Source organism: Charadrius vociferus, unplaced genomic scaffold, assembly GCF_000708025.1.
Source record: "Charadrius vociferus isolate BGI_N301 unplaced genomic scaffold, ASM70802v2 scaffold43, whole genome shotgun sequence".
Classification (NCBI taxonomy): domain Eukaryota; kingdom Metazoa; phylum Chordata; class Aves; order Charadriiformes; family Charadriidae; genus Charadrius; species Charadrius vociferus.
The window spans coordinates 5,745,485-5,756,429 of NW_009648043.1; the positions used below are offsets into that span (position 1 = coordinate 5,745,485).

General features: G+C 38.3%; 1 protein-coding gene across 1 annotated transcript in view; it reads right to left on the bottom strand.

The window, feature by feature from the left end:
• The window catches only part of PTPRZ1 (protein tyrosine phosphatase, receptor-type, Z polypeptide 1), a 148,955-nt gene that overhangs the window by 36,624 nt on the left and 101,386 nt on the right, over positions 1 to 10,945 (bottom strand). The window contains exons 11-12 of the mRNA XM_009883671.1: positions 5,168 to 5,211; positions 1,605 to 2,565 (exon numbers count right to left, since the gene is read on the bottom strand). Coding sequence (XP_009881973.1) covers positions 1,605 to 2,565; positions 5,168 to 5,211 — 1,005 coding nt within the window. The remainder of the gene's footprint in view (positions 1 to 1,604; positions 2,566 to 5,167; positions 5,212 to 10,945) is intronic.

The following is a 10,945-nucleotide window of genomic DNA, read 5'->3' on the forward strand; positions in this document are numbered from 1 at the left end:
CTGCTGAACATCTTCTCTGTTAAACAAACTGGATGAAACATATTCCTCACTTGCATAAGAAACAGATAAACCTTGAAGTGACGCTGTGGGCTTACTAAAAGTGTTTGACAACATATCAGGAACGGAAGGTGAAGATGCAGAATGCAGCATGGTTTCAGTTGTAGCAGAACCTGGTGCCATTTGATGCAATATTTGGTCAAATGTAGAACTATCTTTATGAACCCTGGAGCTTTCAGCCAATATTGGATCACTAGGCACAACAGCTGTGTTAAGCAGAGTGCCATCGCCAGAAGACTGGAAGGAGGATTGCAGTAATGCTTCATTATTTAGTGTAGCTGAGGTCTCATAAAAGTACGGCTGAGTCGAGGATAACATTTTGCTATAAGCAGGGGCAGAGAGAGCTTGATCTGAGCTTGCACTAAGCACAGGTTTAAGCAAAGTGTCATCAAAGGCTGGAGGCGTAACATGCAAAGGCTGAACGGAAAGGTGCCTTTCTGTAAGTTTACTAATATCATGATCAAATATCTTAGTAGTGGGAAAAGCAAGAGAGACTGGAAGGATTCCCTTTGTGCTAGAAACAGGAAGTGGGCTTTCTTGCAGAGACGTATTCTGCTTAATTACATCATCATTAGAAACAGATGTAGAAAGTTCAGGGACCACTTTACTTTCAGCATTGGCAGCCATTTCACTTAAAGAAGAGGAAATTTGCAGTTCTCTCTCATCTCCATATATAACACCACCTTTTTGAAGCACCTTATTAACATCACTAAACCCAGATGATTCATACGTAATTTCATCTAGAGAATCAGAGGAAGAAACGTTAAGTACCGTCAAAGTATCTGTATCAGGCAAAAGGGACTCGCTACCAGAGTACGCTTCAGACCAATCCATATCACTAGACAGAGAGCGTGTAGGCTGCAGCAAAGTATCAGCTTGTGATAATATAGAAGAAGGTTTATGCACCAGTACATTGTTATAGCTGCTAAATAAAGGATCTTGACGAAATACGTCAACAGAATCATGCACGAATTCTGCGGAGTCATAGGAAACAGTAAAGCTTTGGAGGGAGCCCACATTACTAGACAAAGCATAAGGAAGTTCAGACATTGTAGATAGTACATGCATATTTACATCACTGCTGGATGGTTCAACTTGAGAAAATATGTGAGTTCTATTATGACCAAATATCAGTGTCTCTGAAGCAGCATGAGTAGTCTGATGTGACACCACATCAGCATATTGAGCAAGGCTTGGCTGTATTAATGTATCACCCTCTGCCAATGTCAAAGGAGCATGCAGGGACACCTTATCACTTGCAACAGCTGGAGTAGCACTTTGCGGAAACATTTGAGAAACTGTATACAGACGGTGAAACATTTTACTACTGGAGGAAGCAGAGGAAAATGTAAGCAAAGGTACATCGTCATAGGAAGACAGGGTGGGTTCAAATGACACATCAACACTGGGAAATACAGGTGTGGCATGCAAGGTCACATCACTATCTGATGTAGCAGGGGTAGTGTCGAGCATCTGAGAGTCAAACAATAAAGGGGTGACTAGAGGAAACACTTCACTACTGTAGGAAGGTTGAAGAGGTATCTCACCATTATAGACTGGTTGAGTTGTCTGAGAGAGTACCTCACTGGCAGCAGAAGCAGAACCATATTCTCCAGAGCTTGAAGAGATAGAGTGAGGTGATAATTCAGCAGAGGAGAAAGCAAAGGTAGAATAATGTGGCAATTCTAAATCCGCATCTGAAGTGTCTCGTGAAACCACTGGGCTGCTGGAATAGGGCACTGTAGCTGGCTTTAATCCCTCTACATAAGCATCAGTGTAACTGGTCTGAGACAATTGCCTGCTATCCGATGTATCAACAGATTGCGTTGTCAGATCTGCAGCTTTACGAAACCATACATTTCCATCAGTGGAAGAAGTATGCTTTGGAGGCTCATCAGAGCTTGAGGGTGCTACACCTTCTGAAACATACTTAACGGAGCCTTGGGAAAGAACATAATGCGTGCTTATATCTGGGCTTCCTGAAGGAAGAGTGTCTTCTTGGGAGGCCTCCTCTGTAACCAGCTGTGCTGAAGACGTGGTAAGAACTGAATTCCAAAAGTCATCAGATTCTTGATGAGGTTTAAAAGGAGACAATAAGAAATCTTCATCACTATGGCCAGTGGTGGTTATTTTTGTTGGTTCAGTGCCTGAAGAAAGGTATATGTATTCTTCTTCTACGCCTTTGGTGGAGTCAATGAGTTGAGGAGGAATTCCAGTAATTGTTCGGGATTCCAAAAAAGGCTCTTCCTCTTCTTCAGAAATTTCACTAACAGGTGGAGAAGTAGGGTAATAAACTGCTTTGAAAACATCATCCTTACCATGCAATTCTTCTCTTGTTAAGTATCTATTTGTTTTAGCTTCATTGGGTTTTGCCCCCATTTTTTCTTGACTGTAGCTGGATGTAGTCACCTGGTAATCTTTCCTCCTTATTTGGTTTATTGTACTGTCAGTGCTAGGAATCACTGCAGTTTCTTCATCCACCTCTGTTTCCTTTTCATCAACTTCATCCTTTGAAAAAATATCATAGCCGAAGACAATTAAAAATGTTTATAGACACTGTACACAACCAAAAACCAAAACGGCAATAATACATTTTTCTGGCTCCATAGAAACAAGAGAGGAAAACATGACAACACTTGAGAAGACTGTTGGTCTTAAAACAAAATGTTTAGCTGCAAGAACAGGTATTCTCTTCTCTCTTGAAAATACAACTTATTTGCAATTCAAACAAAAAAATCTCATGTCATAACAACTTCTTAAATATTGTGTTACTCTTACTCTGTTTGAGAGACAAAAACCACTCATAGTATTTTCTTTATTAAAAAAGCTCTACCTCTTTCCTAATAAAATGCAATCGTATATGCAGTACCCATCAGTCAAAAAATGGGTTTGCTATCAGAATGCCTTAGAGATTTGCACTTATATCCTGACATTCATTCAATTGTAATAGTAAAATAATTTGTAAAATTTATTTATGACCTGTCGTCAAATCTGCTGAATCTTCAGACTTTTCTGGAAATGAGGATTTCAGGATAGTCAGCATGACTGTAACAGTTTCACAGGTGTTGTGAGTAATACCACTTAGTCCCTGCTAATGATCCTTTGTTTGATGAACATGGATAATCATACTTTCTGAAAACTCTGTGTTAGGGTTTATGACTTTTAAAGACATATACAAAAATTAAAAAAAATGTTACATGCCTAAATACAATCAGGACTCAGGCAGGCCTTGAGGATCTCAGTGCAAATCCTTTCGTCCCCTCTCCAACTTTCCCTGCCCAAAATCAAAAAATGTAATATGGAAGCATCTAACTTCCTCAGCAGGGATTTTTGTTTTGACCTGGACACACCAGTGCCCGCAGCTCTGTGCTGTGCCCCCATCTAGAACTGCACCAGAACCACGCCTGTCCGAGCACAACTCTGCAAACTACATTGAGGGGCTCCTTCAGTTTCTGAAGGGATTTGATTTGATAGGCACACATAGCCCTGCGAGACACCAGAAGGACACAGCCTCTCCCAAAATACCATTGCAACTCTTTTTTCTTTTGAAGATCTGGCCTGGTGATGTGGTAGCAATGCCCATCTGTTTTTATTCAAAAGCATAACGTTGAGAGAAAACACCCAGAAGACAGGAGACTGGGACACCATTATCAGTCCGAGAAATCCTCGGTTTCCACTACTTTTCAGGCTGAGTAGATTTCCCTCTCCTGCACTGAAGGGAGCAGGGCACAGCAGAGAGAAGACTGTAAAATTAACAGTCTGAAAGAAAGTGCCCAAGATGCGGCATGGCTGAATAAACTATTAACTGGGGTACTCGGCTAATAGGAGTTGTTAAGCTTTTATCCAGTCTTATGAGAGCGAGGGCTTTAACCACTAGGCTACAGCTGTGCTTCACACTGCAGTCCCTTTTTTGTCCTAGGAACATCTAGTGCACCCACACAATATAAGCTACCTCAGACATGACTCTCAGGTTTGGATTTCATTCCAAGGGCTAGATACCTAAAATGTAGGGACAGCAGCGCCTAAACTGGGTGTCCTCAAACCCGGACTGGGCTGGACAGGCCCTCGTTTCTGAAAAACTACTTTCTGAAGGGCAATGCCTGCACTTTGAAGTATTCACGGTTCAAGTAAAAATCAATTGACATTCACTGGCACTCAGTTACTGTCCGGACAGATGCAATATAATAACCGAGATACGTAGCTTACATCAACAGAGAAATAGCTGTACTATTGGTTACTCAGCATCCACAAATACAAGGGAGGGTAAACAGACAGACAGGTAAGCACAGGCTGTCTATTTAGCTAACAAGGACTTGCCACTCAGTGACAATATTGTGGTCATTCGATTGAAATGATAAAACAAAATTTCTTGATACAAAGAAACTGTCCATGTCATAAAATCTGTATTAGAGACTGTAAAAAACTTCATTGTGATATTTTCACCTCTCTCCTTGCTGGGACTCCAGAAACCCAGTTACTGAATATGAAGTCTGCAGAGGGTATCAGAAAAACATCCAAAATTGTATAAAATAGTTATACTGTAAAGTCTAACTTGAGTTCAAGAAGTAAGAGTTAATGACCCTCGAAGAATTTTCGAATAACTGTTAAATTCAACTGACAGCGCACTGATAGCAGACACACTCAAATCTCACTCTTCAGCACAGCTGCCTTCCTCCCCCACATTAGTTCACCACATGCCAAGACCATCATAAGCAAGCCCAAGTCAGATTGCTCTTTAAACAATCTAGAAAGCCTAACACTGGGTGACAGCTTTGATTCTGCTAAATGAACAATTTTGTCAGACTTTACTCAGAGGTGACAGTAACTTGATCTCCCGTTTTCAAAAATATTTAGGCATATCCTGTGATAGCCCTTACTTCTCCACATATCGCCAACCTCAGAGAACTAAATTGTGAGGTATCTCTAGAGTTATCGAGGGAGAAATAGAGCTGAAAGAGAAGGCTGCATATGCACATATATATGTATATATAAATGCAGATAATACATACATTTGGTGACATAGTTTTGTAAATTTTCACATAATATCAATTCAATTTAGTTGAAATGTATGTATTTGAAATACTCTTTTAAAAATATATGAATGCTATACCTCATATTCTTCAGTTTCATTCAGTTCAGGAATGAGGTCTGCCTCTATAAAACAAAAATACATACCATATCATCCAACATTTTAAATTCACAGAATTATTAATTCTGCAAGGACTAAACTGATTAGTTAATACATTTATTGAGACCCAGTCTAAGATGTTTTCTAGGATTGTGTTTGGAAAAGTGGCTAACCACCTGGGTTGAGGACTAGCTTTAAGGGTAGCAATGCTCATCCAGACAGGACACGTTCAGCCACAAAACTTTTGCCTGGCTCTAATTTGATACTGGAGAATATGTTGGATCTGCACTGAGGAACCACATCCTGGCCAGGAAGAACCAAGTTTATGAGAATATTTTCTATGAGAAAGTACAGTTTAATGCAGAAATACAGGAGAGAAAAAAGGTAAGGCTGGGAATCAACTATTTCTCTACATTTAATCTGAAAGCTCTGAAGATATTCTTGTAAAATGATCTGTTCTGTGATTTTCATACAGCAAATTCCTCATTTGTGCACCCAGGCTTGGAATTAGGTACTAACGCAACAGATACCCAAAGGAAGTTTTCTCAATACACTAGTATAAAGGTGTCATCTTTATATTTCTTCTTTCTGTGAAGTCAGATGGGGATCTATGGCTTAATTTGTATTCTCTTTGGCCTGTCTGTATCTGCCTTTCAAAGCAAACTGAGATGTGTATTACATGCAACATACACTAGATAACATTTATCACTCTAACAAGCTCAAACAGTTTTATTTGTTGATTATAGAACACAAATAAATTTTGACTTAACAATTCTACACAAAAGTTTCATAAATTGTTCTTTCGTAACAAACTTTTATAAAACACCAAGTACTGAATTAACCTTTCATTAAGAAGAGAGAGAGAAAAATTATCTTACCTCTGACTCCTGGAAGCCTACGAGGCTCCGGGGCAGGGTGGGGAGGGGAGCAGAGGGGAGGAAGGGGTGGAGGAGATAATGATATTCCCTGGCTTCTCAATGATATAAATCAAACATTGTAGACATTAATTTGACAGTCTTTCCACAGTAGACCCATAGCATGTATTATGCACTCTAGACTTCTCTGCAAAATACTTTTAATATAGAGAAATTCTATCTATTCATTCTGTGGTCGCTATTTTTGAGTTGAGATTTAATTAGACTTAATCAGAAAAAATAAAATGTATTGATTGTGCTAGAATATACTACATGGTATGTGCCCTCAAATTTCACCAGCAGAAAACTACAGTTTCTTGCTGTTGTCTTCATGAAGAGGCATTAACATACATCCATATATATAAAAATAAATATTTTTATATAAAAATAAATACTTATATATTAAAAAAACTAAACCTTCAGACATTTTTGAAAGCCTATTTAAATTTAGTTGGTCACAGAAAATGCATTTGTCAAAAGCATTAGAGAAACACACTTATAGTAGATCTGTTAATCCTGTTGCTGAGTTTTTCGTTTGATGGGAGATTATAGAAATCTGCTAACATCCCCCAACCAAGAAGAACCCCCCCCTCCAAAAAACAACCCATTGATGTAGGTTGATGAACAAGCTTGTTTATTTTTTTCTAGAACCACATATTGATTATTCTATAGCTTACATTTTAAAATAAAATAATTAAATTATTAGTTAGAAAGTTCTGAAGAGGTCTTTTCACAGTGCATTTTAATAACAGATGAAGAAACGATAGAACAAAGACAAAAAAGGTAAGTATTTCCCTGCATGTAAGTTCAATGCAAATCTTTAAAAAAAAAGCTTAAAACAATCTGAATTGTATTTGTAGAATAATGTGCACAACATAAACTGTTTTCATGTCTGTACTGTCTTATGTAATAAATGGCATGGCAAGAAGAAAAGCAAAGCCTGTTTCTTCTGATTAAATTAGTTTCCAGATTTTCTACATTTATCAGTACAAAATTAGAAAAAAGCATTCCCTAAATGAAACATTTAAGATACGCTTAGTGTTTTTTAGCACTAATATCACTCACAAAGACAAGTTACAAAGAAATTGCATAGTTAGACCCTCACGAAGCACTGCTGACAGGGTGAGCTGCACTGCAGGAGACAGCATTTGAGAGCCATATCCCAGCATGGGGTTTTTTGATACACACCAACCGAAGTCTCCACAAAGGAAGATGAGAGGAGAGATATATTCTTATATTTCATTTCCTGTATCAGCAAAAGCATGTAAGTAACACTGGTATTAACTGCACAACAAACTACTGCAGAACTTTCACAGCTATACAGATGTTATCTAGAGAGTCAAAGCACGCATTTAGATAGTTACTAAAAATCCAATTCTAATAGCAAAGGAAAAATTGGTAAATAAAGGCTGGACTTTTATCAAAGCTGACTAAAACACTATGTGCAAGATTCCCTTCATTTTCAATAGAGGTTGTGTAGCTACATTGCATAGGGCATCCGGTGACTTTTACTAATTGGAAACTAACTGGAAACAACTCCCATGTGCACGCACACTGTGTCACAAGAGGAAAGGCCGCCACTCTGAAGAGTTTAGGAAAAACCCAAATAGCGGAGGTCTCAACTATGACAATTTGCCCGATGTCATACCAGAGCTCCTGAGGGCTCCACAAATTGAGGCAGAGAGCATGGTCCAAAAGAGGCCTTTCCTCTTATGAAGCACTGCTGAGAACGAGAGGGTTTACACCTGGTCTGTGGATCACCCGGAGCCCGCAGAGCCTTCGCTAACCCAGACAGGGTGGGGAGGAGGCATGAGAAACGCCCTCTCTCGAAAGCATCTCAAAAGGAAAAGGCTAAAACAATGGTCGTTGAGTTTTTCTGAACACCGGATTTGTGATGCACAGTGTACTGAAACTTCCCTCATTAAAAGTGGCCACTCCAAGGGCAGAATTCTTCCTGGAAAAGGGCCCATCTAATGCTTCTGCATGACTCACGCCTCACTTTAGCTATTAACATGAAGATTAATTGTTCTGGAGGTGACTGCGGTGAATTTCATCTTAATTAAACTGGCTTACTCAGAGTAATTCTTGAAAATGAAAGTTTTAGCTTATGCTTTATGTAAGTCAATTTTATTTCATGTCTTCATGGTGAAGATAACTTTTCTTTCATAAATTCACAAGCAGGAGCTCCAAGAAATCCCCTTTTGCCTCAAGATCTATAAAGCAGATCACAAAACCAATTTGAAGTTATAGTTGTAACCAGCAAGTTGCTTTGAACAAATCTTTCTCATTAGATATCTACATTCTCATATCTCTGTTGTTTAATATTTGCAATATTAAAATATTAAATATGAAAATATTTGCAACATTTGCAACAGTTAATTCAGATGTAAATAATTAGTAAAAGTAAGTATGCAAATAAACATTAATATTAGAAATGAATGGAAGTTTTTTTCGTATTTTAAAATCATATCAGGGGTTGAGACAGCATCTATAAAATTTTTTTATAGAGTGATGTACATCCATAGTAATCATACTGATTACATGGGACAGATTTTTCCCTGAATTTTCCTCATCCAATGCTTTCAGATGTGCTGCTGTGGAAGTCTCAAAATAAAAGAACACAAAGTACATTTAATAACTTTGTATCCATTTCAGGTAGGAAGGAGCCCAAAGAAACAGTTTTTTTGAAACACACAAAATATTCATTTTGGTATTTCATTTTTATTTAGAATTTTCTTCCTCTTTTTATTTTATTTTTTTAAAATCTAAAATGTCCTTGAAACACTTTGTTCGACCTGAAATAATCTTCCGCAATTTTGAATGTTTTTGGAAAACTAAGGAAAAATCCTTAGGTAGACCTGCAGCTATTACAAATTTTCAGAACTGCCTGAAATTTGGGAAAAAAAAAAGAAGTGTTTATACAGTTCTGCTATGCCTATTATTTAACTCTCCTTTTTACAATGCTTTATTTGAAAACAAGAAAACTCAGCATCAAAATATATTTTTTATATATATAATCTGCTTTATATATTTAAGGAGACATATTTAAATATTCAAATGACAGAAACCCCAACATACCATTTTCATAGTTACGCTAACCTGTTCATATTTTATACAGATCTATCTTTACACTGTTATGCCTCCTAGGTATCCTTGCATTGTACTTTCTAATTTCTTTAACAAAAAGCAATTAGTGGTGTGTCTGTGTTAAAAGGCACGAGAATATCAGACCTTCACTCAGAACTGCTAAATGTAACATTTATTGCGCCAAATTTACTTGCTTGAGAATACAAATCTCAGAGAAATTTCTGCTGATGTACTGGAAGATGAAATGAGTTTTCCAGTCCGTAGTTCCAAAGCAAGGCTTTGGAACAACCCTTCCTTCTGCTGAAATGAACGCAAAGCCACCGCCTTGCATGACTCGAGCAGAAATACACCGGGGATGCCGTGATCAGTGGCCGCACTGCCCCGCTGGCCGGCTGCCGACTACCAAACGTCCCACCGTCCTCTTGCCGGGTCTGTTCCCCAGCAGCGTTTGCTCGCAGGGCAGGCGCAGCAGTTAGCCAGCCCCAGAGCTCCCGTCTCCCTCCCTGCCTCTGCATCCACCCTTCCTTCCAAAGGGAGTCACGGCACACAGCAAGAAGGTATACGACTCATCCTTACAGCAGGGATATGGCAGTGGTAGTAGGGCGGTTTATCCTACGGATAACATTGGATTTTGTTTTGCAATGTCTGTTTTCAGAGGTTTTAAAGCCGTGATGGCAGCACTGCACTGACTTGTTTTGTTGAACTATTGTTTAATGTGGGGGTACGTAGATGAAATCTCATCTGAGTACATTCTTCAAGCACAAACCTAGCAAATTCTGGAAAGGAAGGGGAGGAATATAATATCTAAGACGTAGATAAAGGATAAAGACAAGAGTGAAATGTCAGACAGACCGTCAGAACCTTGTCGTGGACTTCTTAGAAAACCGAAGAGAAATAGGAAAATTCTGGTAGATATTAGCACAAGACTCCAAAAATGCATTCTTAACACTTTGTGTTTGAAAGACAAGTTAAATGTTTATTGAAAATACCTATGTACTATACCTGAACCTGCATGGCCTCCTTTAGACAAAAACGCACTATTACCAGCCTATTATCACTATTAGTTCATAATTCATGTGGTAGAGATTTTCAAGAATCATATTCTCTCTCGCTGTTAAGGAATGTGGTTCCCTTGAAAAGAAAAACTGACCTGTTTTCCCAAGTACATCACAACACTGCTAAGCACTTTGCTGTAACTAAACAGACTTAATGAAGTGTAAAACTGAGCTTACAAAATCTGTAAATATACAACAAGAATCCAGGCCCCTAGATAAAAAATGGTTTCTTGCACGATCAGAAAGTCTTTGATTTTTTTCCTATGATTAATTACTGGGTTCTTAATTGAAAGCACAGCTCTCACTCACTTTGATAAGAACTGTGTTTGATGCTAAAACTTCCACAGAATTTAAGGAATTATTAAGGACAAGATCAAGCTTCATGCTATAGTTTCAAATTATTTCATATTTACCAGCAGGCAGAAGAAGTAAATCTGGCTGTGAAATCAGTAAGATTTGTTTGTTAGGCCTTTTGATTTTTTGCGAGGCAGCATTAAGAAGCAAGGGAATTCCATCACCGCAAGTCCTTTGAAATCAAACTCCAAGTAATCATAAGAAATCAAATTTCAAAATCAATTGGTACAGACTTCTAAGTCATATATTGGGTTTGTGTTGCTTGTTTACTTAACACTTTGGCTGTGTGGATTAATTTTGGGAGGATACTTCAACCATAGAGAAATAATACCAAACATGGTTTTATTTCC